Here is a 23,327-nt window from a genome sequence, read left to right on the forward strand (position 1 = left end):
AAAATTGTCTTCCTATAGAAATGAAATAATAATTTATATTTTTATTTTTTTTTTTTTTTAACACGAAAGATATCATCGTTAAAAAAAAAAACGAAGCACCGTTTTCCAACGTACCGTTCGAAATATCGCTGACGCAGGATAAACGTGAAAGTGCATTGAAAAACAGAAAGAAAGAATCTTTTTTTTTCTTTTTTTTTTTACGCAAATACTTGGAAGAAAATTTGCAAAAAAAAGAAAAAATACAAATGAAAATCGGGTCGCTATTTAGATATTAGTGTTTAAAGAACGGACGTGTTCTAGATTCGCTAGAGTACCTATCCGTTCGTGCCGTTACACTGACTTTTACATTACGAAAATACGATTAAAGCTAGAACGTACATTTTAATAATTTAACGGAAGCGGCATCGACCTCTTACTTTTCGAGCGAGTCGAATAAACACCTTGGTCCGTGTATAACACGAACGCATCCGTGTGTAACTGCCAAATAGAACAACTATATATATGCATGTATATATATTTATATATGGTATACGCATATATACATATATATATATATATATTATATGTATTATACATGCACGTGTATCTACATAATAACTATATATAATATATAGTATATACAGTATATAAAGTAACACGAGTCATTAATGCTAACGCCACTGACTTTACGCTGCTTTATCTTGAAAGTAATATTACGTGCCTTGAACTACTTGTATTTTCAGTACATCCATTCAGACATTTTAACCCACTTTCCGCTTATTCAAGCAACGTCGTCGTCTTCGATCTTTCTACGTGTGCGTAAATGTCATCGTACTCATCTCCGCGTTCACTCTATCAAACGACAAAGATTTGTCTTCCTTTTCTTTTCGACAAATCAAAAAAAAAAAAAAGAAATAAGAAATTTACAAATAAAATCAAATAAACGAATTATTATTTGGAAAAGTTAGTTAATTGAAAATAAATTTACGTTGTTCATTTATTTTCAAAACTAAATTGATTATTCTAATTAAAGATACAAATTAAGAAAAATATTTCGATGAAATAACAATCCTATAGAGATCAATCAATTTACTTTTTCTTTTTGTTTTCCCCTCTTTTTTTTCTTTTTTTTTTTTGTTAAATATGAAAGAACAGACTGTAGCAAATGAATAGTCGAGTGTCTGTTGGCAATCGGGAAGCCAAGTGAGTTCGGAAGAGTATATGGCTGGTGGTGGTTCACTCATATTCGGTGAGTGACCTGCAACCACGTCTCAACGACTAGCAACGCCAAACATTTATATGCCTACTGCACGACCTGAAAATATCGTTTGCGATGTGGGCGCGGGCCCTGACCCTCCTCAACGACCGCATTCATCCTCCTTTTAGCATTCGTTGTCGTCGTCGTTGTCGTAGCTGTCGTGCTTGTCATTCTCTATTTTCCTATCGTATTAATATTTTTTATTTAAAAGAATTTTGAATATTTTTTACAACGATTTCAAACACCTATCAATCGTGATATTTGGTAAAACAATAAATAAATTATATATTTATACATATGTGTCCATAATTATGAAAATTATCTCTTCGAGATATCAAAAGAATTACATTTGTACACTAAATGAATTATTCTACATAATATTGAAATAACAAACACTATCTAACGGTTCATTTTTGATAATATCGTGTAAATTACATTGAATTAATTTAATTTAAAATAATGTGGCGTGAAATAACTGATAAACTGATTTTTTTTTTTATAAATTTTGACTTACATTAGATTACTTTTATAATTATGGGTACATATATTATATGTCACTTTTTGATTTTTTTTCTTAGAAAAAAAAAAAAAAAGAAACATTAAATCATAGTCTAATCTTGTTTTGATATTAAATATCGAAAAAATGCATAAATTTATATATCGTTCAAGTAATAATTCAATATTTATAGCTTACTATTAATCTTTCAACGGTTTACTTTAGATGCCTCGAATAAAATGAAGAGGAGGAGGAGCAGGAGGAGGAGAAACAATATGATGACAGTGATAAAAAAGGAAGGAGTGAGGGGAAAGAGAGAATCGAAGGAGGGAATGATGACCTCGATCAGTGATGTCAGTGATTTGACAAGATCACTGTAATGTCGTTCACGTTAAAATAAGAAATTTACCTTATTTCTAAGACCATCATGCATATATCTATGTATAACGAGAAAGAAAGAGAAGGAAAATGTACAAGGCATATACTCTTGAATATACACATATTCGTACACATGTGCTCGCCTACGTTGAGTTACGCAGCCTACAAATTTTCCGGTCTGTTTGACGAATCTCAAAGACTTAAACCGGTGGCAGCACTTGCTGCAGAAAATTCGTTGCAAAGTATGCGAAAAAATGATTCGATTTTACAAAGAAAATGTCGTTGTCGAAAAAAAATTCCTATTAAGAAAAAATAATAATAAAAAAACTTTAACAAAAATAATTCTATCATCGCAAATTTTATTATAATTTATTCGAAGCTCAATTTATTATACCCTGGGATTATCCCAGATATCGTCTAAAAAATTCTAGAATTTATTTTGTAAAATGTAAAACACGAGAATTATACATCTTATATCAAATATAAGAATCGAGTATCATTATAAATGCTTGTGTGTCTTTTTAATTTTCTTTTTTCTTTTTTATAATATATCTCATTTATTTTTATGTGAATGTTGTATTTAAAAAAAAAAAAAAAAAGGAGAAAAACAAAGAATTTATACAAAACGACGACAAAAATTGTGTACGTAATGTTTTAATCGTATTTAAATATAGAAATATTTTATTTGAATTTGTTATGATCGAAACATTAACAAATATCTTATGTTAGAGAAATAGAAAATAAAATCTACAAAATTATATACTATTAATTGATCTTTCGCAACATTTAACGTGTTAATTATATTAATCGTATAAACGTAATAGAAATCAATCTGAAAAGTTATAATATTTCGTTAGTTTTGTTTTGACAAAGTTTACGAAATTCATTCGAAATTTAATTTATAATCGCACAAGTCAATCGAAATGCTTACCCAAATTCGTTTACTCACAAACTATACTCTCTTTCTCTATCTATCTATCTATTTATCTATCTCTCTCTCTACATCCCCGAATTTAATCCAATTAGAACACATGAATTGCAGTAGTACTTGGGGAAACAGAGATGACAATTCTCGATGATACCCGGTATTAACTGTCGAGAGAACGTCAAATTTACAATCCGTTCTAGCAGTTCGTTACGCGACGATTAGAATCATGAAATCCGCTTAGAAGATCTCTACAGATCGAAAATGTAACTAATGGTTCCATTTACATAGCTTCTATAAATAATCCAAATAATATTTTCAAATAATATCAAATTAAACCAACCACTTGAATCCTCCTACAACGTTTTCAATTGCACGCATATTTACAAAATGTAAAATTAAATATTACCAAGTTTATTATTTATTGTTTTCTATTTATCCTTTTTATTTGACGTAATAAACTACTATTGTAGAGAAGAAAAAGAAATGTCGATTTAAAGGGGAAAAAATGGAAAGAAAGAAAGAAAGGCAAAGAAAAAGGAAAAAAGGTAAAGGGATAAAGAAATGTAATTTCACACCACTTAATAAAGGATATATAAAGAATCAATGAGTAGTGTGAAATGTATTTATGGGGTTGAATATGTTTATACTAGCCCTGTTTCTTGAAAAATAAGGGTCCAGAAGAGTTTAAGAGGTGACGAAGAACGTTCGTCAAAGAATCTTTCTCTTAAAACGATGACGTCTGATCCAATCGGAATAGGGGTACTTGGGTACTTCTATCGAAGGTGCAAAAACCACATCGTTGGAAGCAGCAATTAGCTGCTGCTGCTGCTCGCCTGGGCAATATACAACGTGCTTATACCTTTTCAGAAGAAAATAATAATGAAAACGTCGTCGTCGTCGTCGTCGACTGCTGGTGGGTTCACTTCTATGAAGTGGCATAGCCTCGATTTCGTCGACCATTTTCTAACAATACAAGATTTTATGGGAAGGTATCGAAGTATGTACGATTCAGTCAACGTTCCTACTTGTCGTCATCGTCATCGTCATCGTCGTCGTCGTCGTTGTTGTAGTTGTTCTTGTCGTCGAAGTAGTTCGAAAAGCTAAAAGACATGAGTGTGAATGTGTGTGTGTGAGAGAGAGAGAGTGTGTAGGAGAGAAATAAATAGGTTAATCAAAAGGATCGAACGACCTCCTACCGAGAACCGTTTTGTTTTGCGACTCGAGTAACCGCGTTTCGCATTTCCTCAAGTTTCCGGGGAGTCCTTCTAGATCTGCTTCCTCTCCAGGGTGCTGCTTCCCCTACTTTTACCCCGTCTTTTCTTATAATCTTACTTAGAAAAACTCCATCGTCTTGGATTCACGACGAACAACAACAACAACCGATAAAAGGGATATATCGTATTATCGTTTTTACGAACAACTACCAGACATCGAAATCGTCCCCTTTCCGAAAGGTCATCATTCTGACATTCGATAGGCGTTTTACTTTTATCCAACATATACAAATATTATGTCTTTTTAAACGAAAACTTTTATAAGAGATACGAGACTATTTCTATTTTTTTTTTTGTTGTTCTCGGAAGTAATTATACAAATATTATGGCTTTTAAAGAAAAAACATGATAAGAGATAAGACTGTTTCTATTTTATATTTTCTTTTTTTGTTTGTCCTCGAAAGTAATTAAATTTGTACGGTAAACAAAGGACTTATCGATAAAAGGTAATATTTAGTAATTCCTAGCTTTTACTCGACATTTTTAGAAATTCAGGTTACGCTAAATTATCGCTCGTCAACGTGCGGTGGTTCCGTGTTTCGGTCTGATTCGACGGTTAGTCGCGTGTGCCACGCACGAGATCCTAGAACACGCACCGTAGAAAAAGAACTCTTCTATGATCGCGATACAGGATACTACGCTGTTTAATTTTAGACCGTTAAAACGTATTTCACGCGATCGATACGTCATCCGCAAAAGAGGTAGCTACAAACAGAACGCACGCGTATCGTTCATTGTCTGTTATTAACATGTTGAATACTACCATGGTGGTGATGATGGTGGGGGAGGGGGTAACCGATAACCGCCACTCAATTTTCCTGAATTTATTTCAAATACCTTTTTTTTTCTTTTTTAAATTTCTCTATGCCATTGTTATCGCGAGAAAACGTCACACGATTCTCGCAATGAAATTTACTGACAAAGAAAAGAAAAGAAAAGAATAAAAATAAATAAAATCAAGTACACATATCTAATTAGAATAAATTTTAATTGAAAAATAGGGAACAATAAATTTTCTTTTCTTTCTGTTAGATAAAACGATTTCGACAGTCAACGGCGTTTTTATTCACGAAACGTGTATGTATTAAAAAAATATTGTCAATTTTAAATGAAAAAAAATTGTCCTCCTTCGGCAAGGAAAAACTCTTTCTTGCATTGCTTCTCTCTCCCTCTCTCTCTCTCTCTCTCTCTCTTTCTCTTTCTCTTTCTCTCAACGTAACAACGATGTCTTCGAAAAAGGGGCGCGATCGATCTCCCGTTTAAATTTTCATTTTCACCCCCTCTCCAACGAGCAAACAGCCCTTCTTTCCTATTTTACCCTCATCCCCGACGGACACGAGTATCGACCCCTACCGTAATTAGTATATTTACAGCAGGGCGAGGCGCCGCGGTTCAAATACGATTGTGTATGTAAGGTTTTTTCTTTTTATATTCTCTTTTTTTTCTTTTTCTTTTCTTTTCTTTTTATCTTTGTTCGATATCCAAGACATATCGCATAAAAACGTTCAATTATTACCGATAGGAACTCGATAAAGTAACCAAAGACCTCTCTCTCTCTCTCTCTCTCTCTCTCTCTCTCTCTCTCTCTCTCTCTCTCTCTCTATTCTTATTATTTTTCTTCTTCGATAACTTACATTTTACTTACTGTCTTTTAACTATTTCCATCAATATTTTTTTCTTCTTTCAACGTTTCTCATTGAATATACGCATTTTTAAATTTCATTAAAATCAAACGTACAGTTTTCAATCTTAGTCCACCACTTGGAAGGACATTTCCTAACGATAATCTAACTACCAATGGGGGTAGGCAGAAACGAAAGATCGACAACGTCATTGGCATAGCAAGTTTCCTTCGAAACAGGGGATTCGCATTGTAAATTGCGGAAACGCGTGTGTCCGCGAGAAAGAGAGTGGCCTCGCGAAAGGAGAATTTCGCACGTTCGAGGCATCAGAATTTAATTACGGAAATGGAAGCAGCTTGTAACTGTCGCCTGTACCGTGCTAACTCTGTCAGAAGAGACTCACACACACACACACACACACACACACACACACACACACACACACTCTCTGTCTCTCCTTTTCTCTTTTTTTTTCTATTTTTTTATCTTGCAAACACGACACGCTTATATATGCTCTCTCTTTCCTTCTTTCTTTTTCTTTATTTATTTATGTTTCTTTTAACTAACTATCATCCGAGAGTGTTTCGATATCTTTGTCAAATTCAATAAGTTATTCCATATGAAAGTATTTTTATGGTGTGTCGACAATAAAAAAAAAAGAAAACTATAAAAAAGTTGCAACGAAGAAGAAAATAAAAAACACACATTCGCGTGTAAGATAATTTTTTTCCTTTTCTTTTGTTTTTGTTTTTTTCTTTTTTTTTCTTTCCATTAATTTAATCAAAAAGCTTTCCAAATTTTAGAAAAATATTGTACGTTAGTTAGAAAATAACAAAGATATTTTATTATTTTTCGAAAATAATAAATAACGGTGAATACGGTAGCGTGAAATATTATTATTACAAATAGAAAAATTGTTTTCAAATATAACGCAACTAAATCGACCGATAAGATCGAATTACTTTGGTTGAATCTCAAGTCTCGATTTGAGAATATAAACCGCGAAATAGGAAAACACGAGGACATAAATTGTATGTTCTTTCGGTCTCAACGCATAGCACAAGCTCATAATCGGATTTAAAGTTGGCGCGACACACGTGTGTTCATAAAACAATAGAGAACGAAAGGGAAGAGAAGAGGAAGAAGAGAGAATATGGTAAATCAACACACATACTCACACATTCGTTGCATCGAACGGTTTCGCTCGATTTGCTTTGCAATCGCTTAGAAACTACGACGTACATAGATTTAGATTGTATATACATAATATATATATATATATATATATATTTTATATCTTTTCAAAAACCTAGAATGAAAAAAGGAACAAAATTGTAAAAAGTCTCAAAAGTTGAAGAATTCGAAGAAAAGCCATAAAATTAATTAGTTAAATCGATAAGAGAATGTACTTCTCAAACTACTCGACTTTGATTCGCGTTTACAGCATAATAATAACGTCACGAGATATAAGACAATACTTTTCCAATCAAGAATAAAAAATACTTCGATACTTTGATAAGAAAGGAAGAAAGAAAAGAAAAGAAAAGAAGGTTCGTTTTACGAAAGAAAAGTATAAAAAGTAACTGATCGAAAATCCGTAACACTTGTACCGATCAGAACTCGAGAGTCTTATTGCATGGGCAGAAAAGCATAAAGTTCGTGGAGCGATCGTAACGAAACCGAATTGGAATTTTCCGATGAGTTATGCCGCGCTTTTTCATCGAGTTGGGGTAACCATGAATGCGCCCTCTTCTCATGCTCCGATGTATTCATAGGATCATAGAGGTATGGACGTGATTTCCTCTTTCTCTCTCTCTCTCTCTCTTTCTTTCTTTCTTTCTCTCTCTCTCAACGTTTAACCATCGCACTCGTGGGTCCTTCGCTCTCACGTTGTATTCGTCTCTGTAGCCAGAGAGACAAGCAGAGAGAACGTACGCGAGCGATCAAATAAAAGCCCGTGTTTTTTCCCCGATATTGAACCCTAAGCTAAGCCTAACCTGCCCCAACCTCCACCTACCGCAACGTGGCCTGCCGTACGACTAAGGGGAGTGATGGAAGAGGGTGTAGAGGTGGCAGGTAGGGGGAAGCCACCCCAACTGCGGTCGTTGACCCCACGCATCCCCCCCTACCAGTTCTCTCTACCCACCAGTCCAGCCTGAACCCACCCCTGAGGGCCGACGACACTGGTGCCGTCTCACGGAAAAGTATTGCACTCGCATCGCAACCCCTTTTCAGAACTCTCTCTCTCTCTCTTTTTCTCTCTCTTTCTCTCACGAGCTTACTCGCTCGCATACATACATATATATATATATATATATATATACTCGTACCGGGGCCGTTCGTCTTTTTGCCGAGGTACCGAGGGGTACCTCCGCGGTAACGACTGCTGCTCCAAAAGCATTGGAAGCGAAGAAAGAATTTCAGGTGCTCCCGAATACCGTTGCGATTTGTCATTCGTCGATCAACCGAGTCCGATTACTACTCTATCCTCTCTCCTCCCCCTCTCTCTTTTTTTCCTTTTGAATTTCGAACGCTTTTCGAACGTAACGTACCTTCCACCATCCTTCCAAGGTATTTCTTTGATACATCGAGAAAAGCAAAAATGGGATCGATATTCTCTCTACGATTTTTAAACGTGGCTTGACAATTTTCTAGAAAAAAAAATAAAAAAAGAAAAGGAAAAATAAAAGAAAAGAATAGGAAAGAACGAAAAAAAAAGAAAATCGACCAACGCTCTAGGAATAACGATCTTTCCAAGGAAACAACAATGTTTGTTCCATAAGTGAGCTGGTCTCAGATCGATGCAAGTTTTTAAAAGGACTCCGAATGTCTGCCCTTTTCAAAGCTCTATAGGCAAATCCTTACAACTCGCACACCGGTAGACGAGCGTCGGAGACTCTCACGGAAAAGTATTGCACACTCCTGGCAACCCTTTTCAGGGTTCCCTTTACCATTCTCTCTCCTCCCCACCGTCCAGGCCCTCTCTGCCTTTCTCTTTCCCCTCTCATTGTCTTTCTCTTATGTTTGCCTCTCTCTGTCTCTTTCTCTCTTTCACTTTCCCTCCCTCTTTTCTTTCGCTTCTTAACTCAATGCAGCTATTTTTTTTCTTTCTTTTTTTTTTGAGAAGACAATTTTAAGTACTCTAAATGAACGATTAAAATTATAATGTAGATCTATGCATCGATTCCTCTTTTTCTCTCTCTCTGTCTCTTTTTCTCTCGTTCGCCATTAGATTTTGTTTAGTGTCTGGCATAAATGATCAATAAATAATAATAACCCTCCCGGATGGTCCTGTAAAGGTATTCTTAATTTTGATCTCGATACGAATGATAAAAAAAAGAAATACTAATCCTATAAATCGAATAGAAATATTTTATCCTCGTAGAAAGGTCACGCTAGGAGGTCATAGCGTAGTCTCATTTCCTCAAGTCGAGCGAGAATAAAACAGTGTCTTTGACGATACACAAGGGATCGGCAATATCGCGCGAGAAAAAATCTTAGAAAAGGTTTTATTACCTAGAGCAATGGTCGATTTGTTATCCAGCCGCGCGGATGCGTGTGTGCACCTTTACTTCCGGGTTAGGGTTCTACAGGGTGTTGCTCAACGACCTGTATCGGTACACCTTTTTTTCTCTTCGGCATTGAGCGATGGAACACACGCTCGTACTTTTTCTTCTTCGACAATCAAGAACTCTCTGTTAGTGTCGTCCACGTTGGGACCACACGTAGTTATTTCTATTCAACAACCAACCATCATCTTATGCGTTCCAACTAAAATTTTTGAAAGAAAATAATAAGGTAAGACTTCAAAGTAAATAGGTGGAACGTTTAAGTAAATCAAATTTTAAATTATCTTGAATGAAATATCCTTTGTTTTTTGTTTTCTTTTAATTATTGAGTATTATTCAAAAGTACTCAAGAAGATACTTGAATATGAAATTAACAATTATAACAACATATTTTCTGGTCTCATTTTCATTCTATAAACATTATATAGTTAATTCGTAAACAAATGCGGTATAATTACTATGAAATTGTGGTTTTATCATCGTGCTCACGAGTGTCGCGAAAATTTCTCCAGGATTCGCGTTAAGTTAATTGGTGTTAAACTCGTAGCACCATTTGTAACTGGGAACCACATTTCGCTATAGTTTCGACGCCAACATCAGCAGTTGTCTCTCGCACATTCTCCTGACTTTAACGGTATACACAGTGTAAATGTTACCAAAGTACACGTTGCGTATTGGGTAGACGTCGTTATAATTTCGAGACAAGTGTATTTTGCTAATCCTTATCCGCATATTGAAGTATTTTCGCATACACAAACATGTGTATGAAATAAAATAAAGATCAAAGATATGTTATAATATAATTACGTACTTTTTTTTTATAAATTAAATTATAGTATCATTGTTGGTAACTATCTTCTTCCTCCTCCTTTTTGTTGTTGTTCTTTTTAACGATTTTTCTCTTCTTTTCTTTTCTATCTTTTAGAAATCATTCGTCTATTCTTATTAATACTTATTACATAATATTAGTATTTATATAAATGTACGAAATGAATGTCACGAGTAGGATCGTTTTCGTAATATATTTTATCTCTCTGTTCCATGACGCTTTTCAAACCATGAACAAAATAACGTTTTGTGCTTCATATAAAATCGTATAACCGAGTGGATACTGCTTTTTCGCGTTGCGTAATATCGCAATTCGCGTTACGTTGAATTCCGCACAAAGCGGCCAAATTAATTATCGAAACTTTTATTATGGACTACGCGTCTGGTCTCGTAAATAAATTCCACGCGGTACGACTAAATTCGTTTCGTTGAAACTTTTATCATACGATAATGCGAGCATCGATCATTTTAGGAGAAAGAGAGGGAGTTAGGGGAGGGGGAAAGGGTAATAAAATATTCTATTTGAATGATCGAAGAAAACGAGGTCTAGATAATTTTTTTTGTGTTGTTTTCATAATTCAATCATCTTTTATTTTACGATTCAAATCGTTCAAGTTCACGTGCTATTTCGTTGCAAAAAAATTACAAATGTCACGAGATATAGGAGGATACAAGGAGAGAAATAAAAAAAAATATATATATGAAGGAGGTGAAAATTATTTTTTTTTTTAAACATTAAATTACGTTGTATTTGTTTATGTACGATTTCCCGTATTTCTCTTGAGTTTGTATCGTCACAAACAAGTGTAAAGAAGTTTCGTGTAAAAGTTAGGTAGCAGGTATGATGAAAAGAAAGAAAGAAAAAAAGAGAGAGAGAGAGAGAGAAAGAAAGAAATAGAGACGACCCACCCTAAATTTGCGTGTCTCGACCGGTGCATGCCGCTCCCCTGAAAGTTTTAACCCTCCGAGGATAGCCCGTACTGACCTACCCCTACTACGTGATTTATGTACGAACGCCACGTAGACGTAGGGGCGACGAGACCCTTCTTCTCTTCTTAGCCCTTTCGAGACACCGAGCACACCGAGCACTTATCCCGAAGAGAGGGCTTCAAAATTTCTCCCACGATTATACATCGTCGTCGTCGTCGTCGTAGTCGTCATAGTCGTCGGGGTCGCGTGCTAACCCGAAAATTCTTATTTTCAAAAAATATAACTTCCCCTTTTGAATATATCATTTACTTAGGAAATATTTATTAACGCGTCATATACTACGAAACAACCTTAATCACTTCCATATGTTTTCTTCGTCCCATGAAATATTTATCAGAATTTTTAAACTTTTTTTCTTCCTTTTATTTCTTTTTTCTTTATTCTCTTTTTTTTTATTATTGCCTACATTCGATTATCTTACTATTTTTCTATCGAAATTTCTATTCGTTAATTTTAGATTCATCGTCAATGAAATAAATTGAGAAAAACACATTGATTTTGATAAAATGTGAAAGAGAAAGTTGGAAATACATATTTTATCGTTGGTATAAAATTCGATAAAATTGTCGACCAATATGTCTTACCGATAAAATAAAAAAAGGAGAAAGGGGGGAAAAAGAGGAATGAAGTTGGATCGAAAATTGTCGGCGAGCTCATTATCCGCGAACCGTTTAAGATCTCATCTTTGAAGTCGCGCGCGCTCGTGTAACGAAACTCGACCGGTGACGCAGAAGGGCAAAACGTATTTTCAAAGCGTTTTACGCTGGGCCGCAATTAAATTTTCATATTTTGCTGAGTACCGCACACAAGTATCCTGTTGTGTTTATACGTGTTATAAGGAATACGAAGAAAATAAAATAAAAGAAAACGAAAGAAATTCGTAAGATTTTTTTCCAAATCTCTATTTACCACATGTATATCGATGATTTGTACAACAATTTAAATCGAGTTATTTAAATATTTACGAACGAACCGAATCGGAATAAAACGATATTCATAATTTAACATTATTACTTTGGAATTTTTCGACGGTGAATTTTAATCCAATAATAAATGATAAAATAAGAAAAAAACATATATGCGTGCATGTGTAGATGAGATTATAGGAAAAGCCAAGAAGAAAATATAGTTTCTACGAAGTTCGGTCGTTGGTAGGACTAATTTATATCCAATTTCTTTTCGCGGAAGGCACATTTGTGGTGGATAAACGATAACAGCGAGGTAGTAGTAATAGTTGTAGTAGTAGTAGTACGCATGCTAGTGTAAAACGAAATCTGTGGAAACACGATAACTTTCTTGGAAGAGGATCGATGCAACTTCTTTGTGTCATTTCAGGATACGAGAAAAGATTGTCATTGTCGAGCAGGATATATAGATTCCATTTATTATTTTTTTTTCTTTTTACTTATTTTTCTTCTTTTTCTTAACAAAAAGAAAAGAACAAATAAGAAAGAAACGTACTTTTCGATTATTGCTAGAAACGTTCATAGAATCCTCGAGATAAACGTATCGATCTCTTGTATTCGGTTTCCAAGTAAAATCCAGACTCGCATGGTAGCTTAAGAAGGACTTGTTGCTTTCTAAACACGAGGAACCGTTGCAGGGTTCAATGCACGTACTTCCAACTATCAAAGTCTACGATCTTTCAACTCGATCGCATCCTTTCCTTATCGATCATAAATTTCTTTTAAATGAAAATGAAAAAAAAAATTACAAAAATTTGAGATAGAAAAATCATCGTACATATTTTTCTTTTCCAAAGAATTCCATTGATTTTTTTCATATATATAAATACATGGAAGAATAGGAAATACGATTCCTTAAGACTGATGTATAGAATAAGAGGTCAAAAATGAAATAAACGAAAAAAATTACACCCCCCTTTTCCCATCACCCAGTTACAAGGACCACAAGTAGGCGAATTGTTATAACAAGTGAGTAAGCACGTTGATGAAAGTGTACGGTTATGATGCTGGTATCGGTGTTAGGACTCTCCTTGAGAAGAATTCATCCCTTAAGAAAATACAAGCAATAACCTCCGGATTCTCATTGGAGGCAGGAAGGTGTAAGAGAAAGAGTAAGAGGAGATGAAAGAGGAGAGGAATGAGGAGTGAGAGGTAGAAACGGGTGGAGAGGGTGAAGAGGGATCGAGCTCGAAAGACGTTGCGTAGAGGAGGAGGAGGAGGCGTCCGAGGGGCGGCGTAGGAGAACTACGCCGTTAGAGGTGGAGGAAAAGGTGAAGGTGGAGAACTCGGAAGGGGTAGTGTGGGTTAAAGGTAGCGGGCCAGAGCCTCACTTTATTTTTATGCAGTTATTGATCTCCGTAGAAGCCGACACCCGGCGTACCCACTCACCTCTCCCACCCCTTTAGCCACCCCTTTACCTCCTTCTCATCGTTGCTCAGTCTCCCTCTCTCTATCTCTCTCTCTCTCCTTCTCGTTCCTCCTTCGTCTCACCTCCCACGCAGCCTTGCGCCTCAAAACACCCCCTCGTGCGGTAGTGCGGCAGTGGCGGCGGCGGCGGCGGCGGTGGTGGCGGCGACGGGTAACTAGCTTATCAAAAAATGGGCGTTGCCGCGTCTCACTGTCTCCTTCTCTCTCCCTCTCCCCCACCGTCTCCTCTCCCACTCCATCTCCGTCACCCTCGCCCTCTCTCTTTCTCTTTTCAAACTACATCCCTTTCTCTTTCTTTCCCTCTTGCTCACACATGTATATACATACCAAGAAAGAGAGAGAGAGGGTGCGCTACATCTCTCCGTCTCTGATGCATCTGTCTCTCTACACAGCGTCTTCCATTGTGGCCCGCACACCTGCCTCGTCGCGGGGTGGCCCTCATTGGCGAATCGACGCCGGTGGATAGACGAGGCTCGTCGAAGAGGCTGCTGCTGGGCCGAGGCTGCGCTTCCGTCGCGTTACCTACGCGAGAGATGCTTCGGGGGTAGTTCGTCCGATGGTAGAGAGGAAGAGGGTGAGACAACGAAATAAGATATCGAAGAGTGAGAGGATGACGGAGAGAGAGAAAGATAAAAGGTGGGGACGAGACGATGGTACTATCCCATCCTGCCCAGCCAAACCACCACCATCACCACCACCCCACATCCCCATTTTCTTCCAGGGTGTGTCCCATGCTTCTTCGATTTAGGGTAGGTTCGGAGCCAACCGAACGTCCATATTTCTCTCTTGTCCTCTTCCATTCTTCTTCTTCTTTCTTCATATATTTACTTTCTTTCTTTCCTTCATTCTTTTTCTTTCTTTCTCTCTCTCTCTCTCTCTCACACACACACATTCTTTCTATCTTACTTTCGGCAAGCTCTTAAACCTTCCTTCCTTCCTTCTCTTTCTTTAACGACTATATATCTCCATCTCTTTTCTTTCTTCTTCGTCTCCCTCGGCACGAACAACCTCGACAACGAAACCCCTTACTCTCTTCACCCCTTTACCACCCTTATATTCCTCGCCCTCTCCTGGCCACGCGGGACTACGCAGCTGTATGCGTGCGTGGCTGCGTGTACATGTGTGTATATCTATACGCGAGAGAACCGATCGATGTTATATACCCCTCTCCTCTCTCTCTCTCTCTCATCCTTCTCCGCCTCTATCTCCGATCCACCCCCTCTTGGTCCTTAATTACGCGCGATAGGGACGCTACGTTTTTTTCTTTTCTTTCTTATCGTTTCAACGCGACGCCATCTACTAAACAACCATATTAAAAAAAAAAAAAAAAAAAAAAGCAAAGAAATTTAAAAAGTAAAAATTTTCTAAATTTTTAACTTTCCTATTAACCCTTTTTGATGATCCATAAATCAAATAGAAAGTTCAATTTATCGAAAATAGTTTAATACGAAATTTTATCAAGAATCACCAATGACACGATCAAAAAATTTCCGATTAAATTAATTGCATTTGCTTTTTCCAATAATTTTCAATAATCGTGGAGGCATTAATATACATATAGATATAGTATATTTTTTCTATTTTTTTCAGACTCTTTCTCTTTCTATTTTCTTTTTTTTTTACCTCTCGTATTCCACATCGCAATAGATTTTGGAATTTGTATGATAGAGGAAATACGAATAATCCATTTCGCTAATTATAACAATTAAACGCATTATTACAGGTAATAAAGTTGATATTGTTGTATTTGATCGATATCATACATATTCCATTAAATAGTTTATAAGTTTCTCTTTTAATTATTATTCTTAACTCTCCCACCTCAATCCCAAGAAAATAGGATTTAGGATTATAAGTTTGAAAATTTTCGATGTTTTTTTTTTCGTCACGCTCGTAATTTTATTGCGTATCTCAAATACACAGATGAAACGTTAATAATGAAATATGATTCTATGAGAAGGTAGATAAAGTTCGTCGTCGTCGTCATCGAGAAGAAAAAGAGGGTTAAGAGGCGTTCGGAAGGGGGTTGGGAGGAATCGTAGATGGTCGAAAACAGGTCGGTGTCGTACTGGCTGCATAGCAACAGGCATCTGTTGCAATAGAAGACGTGATAGATGCGGTAACAACGTCGACTTATATATCCGGACCCACAAACACAGAATCTTCTCTTATATATATGATGCACTTACGTTTACTTGCGCTGTCTACGTATATGTATATATATATATACATACATACATATGTCTATACTCCTAGCAAATATTCACTAGTGGAAGAATAAAATGAAAAAGCCAAACTTAAACCTTTGCATTATCTCTTTGCTAATAAACTTCGTTTCAAATTCATTAATAAATAATTAAATAATATATTGAAATTATTCATTAAAATTAATTTTAATTAAAAATTTTAATAATTTATTATAATAGGATCGTTTATTAGGAAAATGGATTTACATCTACTTACATGTATTAGTTATGATAAATAAAAAAAAAAAAAACAAGGAAAAAATCTGTATTTATTTCAAAGTCGATAGTTCTTTTTCCTATATTGTATATATTTTCATATATATCTACTTTTGCCTATTATAATACTTATTAGAATTATTTTTTGTAATATATGAAGAGGCAAAAAAAAAATTGGGACGATAAGTTCGATGGATAGATAAAGAATTAATATTTGATTAAAAATAAAAAAATAAAAATAAAAAGGAACGTGTCGCACGACAGGAACATATGTACATTAGCATTATGCACACGTACACACACATATGTATGTACTGGCGCGATATACTGCAGCGTTATCATAACCTAGTGACGCCAAATATTGATTTTGACACATGCACATGACGAGAGACTGAATGTTCATCTATATGTATATAATATATATATATATATATCGCGATGTTGGATTCTCTCATGCGCGTGCAAGCCTATTGCTTAACCCATCGTCAAATTTGAATTAAAAAAATTGAATTTAAAGTTTTTTGAATTAAATTTCGCGCGCAAGATAAGCGTACCATGTGACTGGAAAAGTTGAAAAAAAAATCGGTCTATTATCAGTGGCTTGTTTGATTAAATATAAATTAAAAGATTGTATTTATTATTACATAAATTGATAAATAATATGAATTATACGAATTTGTATTGGTAATAGTTTAAAGATCAGACGAATAATTAGACTTTTTCAAAATATTTTGTGTTTGAAAAGAAAAGACAATTTGATTAGCAAATGATTAGAATTTACTTATTCGGCATGATGTTTTCACGATCGGTTAGTACGAATGCACGAAGCGTTGTGTAAAAGGAGGTCATGGTACAACCAAATAACAATAATAATATCGGACCTATAAGACCATCGTCCCCATCGCAAAGAACAACTTGAAATTCCGCTATGTTAAAATATTTCATACTAAGGACCTCTCTCGTGGAATATATGAACTATTACTTTTTTATGTATATGAACTATTACAGTTTTCTGCATTTGATCTTATCGACATTTACATGCGTAGTTAAATATAAAAAAATAAAATAATAATAATATAATATTGAAAATAAAATATAACCGAAAGATGTTTATAACAATTGTTCTTCTTAAATTCTTTTAACTTGAATCACAGGGAAAAAACTGAAACTAAAACAAAAATTTCATTAATAGTTAAAAACAATTTTAAAACAAAATATTGGATAATCAATTAATTAAAAATATAATTATTACTTATTTACAATTATATTATTTATTACTATTAGAATAATTTAATGTACGTCATCTAATTTCGAGAATAAAAATAAATCGTTTGATTTATTTCGATATTAGTTCGAGATAATATTCGATTTCGTGCAGATGGCGCAGGAGGTAAACCGTGTCCAATCAGAACCGCATAAACGGCTACCTTTGGCTATGTCATAAGCTGTCACATTGACGATAGTGTGTAAATATGAATATTTCATTAATAAAATGGCTTCTGGTAATTTACGATTGCCGGTAATTATGGTGAAGTGTAGATATATAATAGGATTATTCGTTACAATTTTCTTGAGGTATGTTGATTCATCTATTATTTTTTTCAATCGATTTATATGAAAAGTAGTAAAAAAAAAATTTATGTTTCACAAAAAAGAAGCTAAATAAAAAAGAAGACAAAATAAAAGAAATCGATTAAATTACATTTGAGGATTCTTGGATTATTAGTTGCTTCTTTTTGGTTATTAATTATAATTGTTAATTTATCTTGATCATAGGTAATAAGTAGCTTATTTAACGGTAATCACTACGCTTATTAAATATCTTTCAATTTTTTTTTCATGTGTTTATCCTAATAAAGATGATTTTAATCAACTAACCTATTCTTTTCTAACAAAGTAAAATGTGGTTTAATTCCTATTTGTTTTTCAGAAAGAACTCGAGGAATAGCAGTCCATTTAACAATTTAAATAATTGTTAATATTCTTCTTCTTCTTCTTCTTCTAAGTCACCGATCACTAATCACAATCGCAGTGCTTGCAGAAATTCAAATCTGTGCGTATTTTGTGTTTAATATGGCTTACACATCACTGCCGCAATTTATCAGCTTAAATCCATTATCATCTAATAATGTTGAGAAGACTTTATCCGAAGTAAGTATTAATGCAAATATTTCAATACATATAGGGGATGCTATCATGTAAGCGTAACAACAATTTATTGATGAATCATATACGTCTATAGTCTTTAGAAAAATTGTGTCGACAAATGCCCTGCTATGCGATCATGTAATGTTTTCAACAAGAAATCTTAACAATGTGATTGTGCTGCTTGAAACTCATATGATTAATTAGCGTGTTTGTTACTGTACTTTGAAAAAGAGTTTCTATCCACTGCTTTATACTTATTTGTTGCATTAATTACTACCACAAATGTGCAATGCTCGACTCTTAATGAAAATAGATGTAATACAATTATGTGACACCAATAGCGATTGTCTTAATAGATCAACTATGATTTACATTTGAGATATTCCATGTGCTCAATATTATTTACTATAACAATGTTTATAATTTACAGATATTACAGTCTGAACCAGTAAGACGGCTTCTTAATCAGCCTAATATTATTATCAAAACTGTTCCATTGAATAATCAACCTAAATCAAATTTGACATCAAACGCTACCAACTCAAGTACTGTCGAAATCTCCACGAATGTATATGGAAATAAAAACAATGGTACCCATTCGGATTTAAGTAGAGACAAACAATCAGAATTAACTATACATTGTAATAAATCAAATAAGGATGAAAATGTGGAAGATGAAAATCTTTTACCTTCCAAAACAGAAGGAAAATCTGAAATCTCCTTGCTACCCATTAGAAGAAGGAAAAAGGATTGCGGACACTGTGAACCTTGTGAGAACATTACTTGTGATGTTATTGTTGAACAGTGTATAGATAACAATGGAATATCTCTTATGTTAGCTTTTAATATAGACGAATGTGAAATAGATGCACCTGTGTCGAAACATTGTAAGAACAGTTCCTGTGACGCATTAAGTATCGACCATGATCGTTGTCGTAGAGCAATTATAGGATTAAACAGATATGATAAAGATAAAATATGTGATATCTGTGGTGTTAGATTGAAAACATTAAAATCTCGAGTACATCATAAGAATTGCAAAAGACGAAATGAATACAGGCATAATAAAATAGATAGCACGCAACTTTTGAAAGAACGAATGCGCGAAAGAGAATTGCAAATGTTAGAAAATGCAAAAGCAAAAAAACAAGATTATATGGATCCAATAACAGGATATAATCGTGCTATGGATTTTTTAAGAAATAATGATGAGTTAATAATTATTCCTAAAACGCAGTCTCCTAATCAATCTGGTATGATTATAACTTCCTCGTCTAACCAAATTAATCAGCAACAAACGGATAACATCGGTAATATGTTCTCTTCAAAATTTCCACTAAATATACCTCTGGTATTTCCACAGCAAAATATAGTTCTAAATAAAAATGCAGGCTCTAACGAAACTAATGCATTGCAAACTAATATAACTCATATACCAGACAGTAAACCTATAATGAATACTTCAATTACTACGATTCCAAATAAAGTAATAAATTTGACTAACTCACCTCAAACCGACGTACAAACTATATTATTGAATGATTGGTTGTTATCGCAATCTCATATTATTACAGATTCTTCCCTAAATTCTAAACCATTTATAACTCCTATTCGTGTTGTACCAATTACTAATTTAATAACACAGCCATCGTTATTACATCAAACACAAGGTATTCCAAAATTTTGTATTATGGCAGATAATTCATTACCAGCTTTAACTGTACCAGATATAAAGCCTGTTATATCACCAAAACCTGTAGACAAGCCAAGTAGCAATTTAGAAGAAAATCCTAAAAAAGAAGAATTACCAAAGCGTAAACGGTCAGGAGTTAAGAAAAATGTACGAAAAAGAAACCGTAAAAAAGACTTGAAATGTAATTATTGCAACAAACACTTCAGTACGGATTGGTACTTCAAAATTCACATTGCTATGCATAGCGGTGAGAAACCTTTTACGTGTAGATTATGTGAAGAGTCATTTAGTAATAGATATGATCTAAAAAAGCATGTAACAAGTGATCATAAGAACGAGAGCATTAATTGCAATGATTGCGATTTCATTTGCACTTCGTATTCGTCACTTGACAAACATATGAAAACCCATTCACACAAAAGTGATGATTACGATCCTACGTTAAAAACCATTAATGATTTTAATTCTAATAAACAGAAATGTAATAGTCATATTGAAACTGATATTAATAATACAACGGATATAGAATTAAATAGTAAGGAGATTAAAAAAGAAGGAAAAAAATCATGACAATTCGAATAATTTGTGTAATATAAATAAAGAAAAATGTGTACATGGTACAGACACAAAGAAGCTTCATGATGCTAATAAAAAAAGTATCAAAATGCAAGAAAAACAAAAGAAAGTTTCTTTAGAAGAAACTAATGGTGTTAAAGTAAATGGTGCTGATTCTCTTCCATAATAAAATCAAGATTAAATGAAATTTAATGAGAACCAAACCATAGTTAAATGATTGAATGTTAATCATTATCCTGATAGAATATATTCTCTATAAATAAAAATATCACATTCCATGCCAAAACTTGTATAAAAAGTCACACGAAAGCTTAATGCTTTGAATAAAGTGATATTTCTTTAAAAGAAATAAACGATTAATTTAAATGCGACTATGATTACTTATTTCAAATAAGATTCGGCTGCAAAAAGAGTAAGAAATTAAAAATTAGTATTTCTTCTAAATAAATCACGCATATTTTTCAGCATGAGAAGCCTTGAAAAGAAATAAATTTCTTGATTATTGTTATAGTTCGTTAAAGCTTTACAGCAGCAGCAACAGCAACAATTCGTAGTAGCAGTGTGGCACGTGGAATATTTTTATTATCAAATTAAAAATTACTAAATTATTTGAAAGAGAGAATCGTAGAATGAAAAATGTATTTTTTGTAATTTTAAGTAGCTTTTAATGAATTACGGATTAGCCGAGTATTATTTATCAAATAAAGAATTACAATTAGAGATAGATTATATAAATTGTGTGAACTGTGATAGATGGCCGCCTTCGCTAAAATTATTTATCATATATTTCATTTATTTAAATTTTTATTTAGAAAGATAGTAGTATACCTTTGTTGTTGTTTTTTGTTCTTAAATAATATATTATTTGTATGAAATTTAATCTTACTTAAAAGTTTTCGTAGAGTGATGCAGAGATAATGTTTAACGATAAATTCGAGCACATCTCATCGTCCGGTGTATAAATATTATTCTAATTATCTATACTGAATATAGAATGTTAGTAGATATACATATCACTTAACGCACAGATTATGTAAATGATGTTTTATTGGTTTCTCTTTCTAGTTAGTATCTTTTGCAATAATACGATGAATGTTGAAACAATTCTTACAATTTGTAACATTGAAAAGATGTAAATATTTTTGTGCTATTATTTAACTATTATATATATAGAGATATATATAATATTATAATTTAAATTTAATATGCAATTTAATATTTCACAAGTTTAAAAATGTGTTGCAATATAGTAGTACATTATACATTGTAAGATGGATTTTTCTTCCTCCTTGCAATTTATATTTTTTGTTGGTCTTGTTTGAATGTATTTAATGATATTAGAAGATCAGACCATATGTATTCTCACAATTATGAACAAAACATATATATATTTAAATTGTAAAAGATAACACACATATAATATTTTTCTATGTCAAACTCGTAACATATATATATATATATATATATATATAGGTACAGAAGTGTGCTCATCTTTTATGTATACACTTGTATAATCACTTATTCTTGTGAAAAAAGTCTTATATATGACAACAAAAAGTAGCAATATCGCAACAAATATAAATGTGTTAATGTATAATATATACAAGAAAAAAAAGAAAGGAAAAGAAAGAAAAAATGTACAGCGAGAGAATGAATCTATAATTTATAATTGTACATAAATATATATTTATAAACACACTTAACCCTTTCGTTAAAGCATGCTTCAGCACAAGTATCATTTCACATAAATTAGCTCATGTATACAAATCGTCGTATGTTAAGACCCTTATATAGATCGATCACAACCCTTACATGAGTTGCTAATAACGAAAGAGTTAAATGCAATTTTGGCTTATATTATTTCTATTTATGTAATATATAATTTTGTAATACGACAAATTTATGATCTATATCTAAACGTATGATTAATAATCGAAAGACTAGAAAGAATTTTGTTGGTAAATATTTAAGTAAAGATATTTCATTGTCTAATATAGAAAAAAAAAGAAAGATTTACGAACAAATTCTTATTCTATTGTAATCTTATGTAAAAAATGCATAAAACAAAGTTTATGCAATTAGTATGTTTTATCAGATTGAAAATATATATATACAAATATGTACACACATTGAAAAATATTTTTAAAAATACCGAAGAAAAAGATCTGATAAAATATCACGTGCCTTTTAAATCGTAAATGTTCCTAACAAAATAGTCTGTTTTAAAATAAAAATACGTAAAATGTGCAGAATATTTTCCATATTTACAAATTATGACTACTTAAATATATCGTCAATTGATTTTATTTTATTATCAAAGTGTTATCCTAAATTACTATTACTATTATTATATTATTATAATTATTATTATAATTGTTATTATTATTATTATTATTATTATTATTATTATTATTATTATTATTATTATTATTATTATTATTATTATTATGTTCAATCTAATTATTCGCATTTTTAATCATTTAATATCAATAGATGAATCAATAAAAGCGATTATCACATTCAAATGAATTTCATTTTGTGTAAGATATTATAAGAAAGAATTACCATTATGATCTTCAAATATAACTTTTATTAGAACGTCTTTATATTTTTATATTACATTTTAATATCAACACATTTTAATGTTAATTTGTTTAGTAGAAGTTCTAATAAATGAATGAAAATTAATAAAAAAAATATCTAATTACTTGGAAATATATAAATTAATGTATC

The 23,327-nt window shown here is 33.1% G+C and overlaps 1 protein-coding gene across 1 annotated transcript in view; it reads left to right on the forward strand.

Annotated features, from left to right (window-relative positions):
* Positions 1 to 21,667, forward strand: part of LOC107067890 (uncharacterized) — a 55,314-nt gene extending 33,647 nt beyond the window's left edge. Inside the window, 3 exon segments of the mRNA XM_089172399.1 lie at positions 18,108 to 18,328; positions 18,756 to 20,569; positions 20,571 to 21,667. Of these exon segments, the coding sequence (XP_089028525.1) occupies positions 18,251 to 18,328; positions 18,756 to 20,569; positions 20,571 to 20,760 (2,082 nt within the window). The 5' untranslated portion in view covers positions 18,108 to 18,250 and the 3' untranslated portion in view covers positions 20,761 to 21,667.
* The last annotated feature ends 1,660 nt before the right edge of the window (positions 21,668 to 23,327 follow it).

The sequence above is a fragment of the Polistes dominula genome, unplaced genomic scaffold, assembly GCF_049000335.1.
Source record: "Polistes dominula isolate Pdom_NZ unplaced genomic scaffold, Pdom_raw_medaka contig_73, whole genome shotgun sequence".
In the NCBI taxonomy this organism is placed as follows: Eukaryota; Metazoa; Arthropoda; class Insecta; order Hymenoptera; family Vespidae; genus Polistes; species Polistes dominula.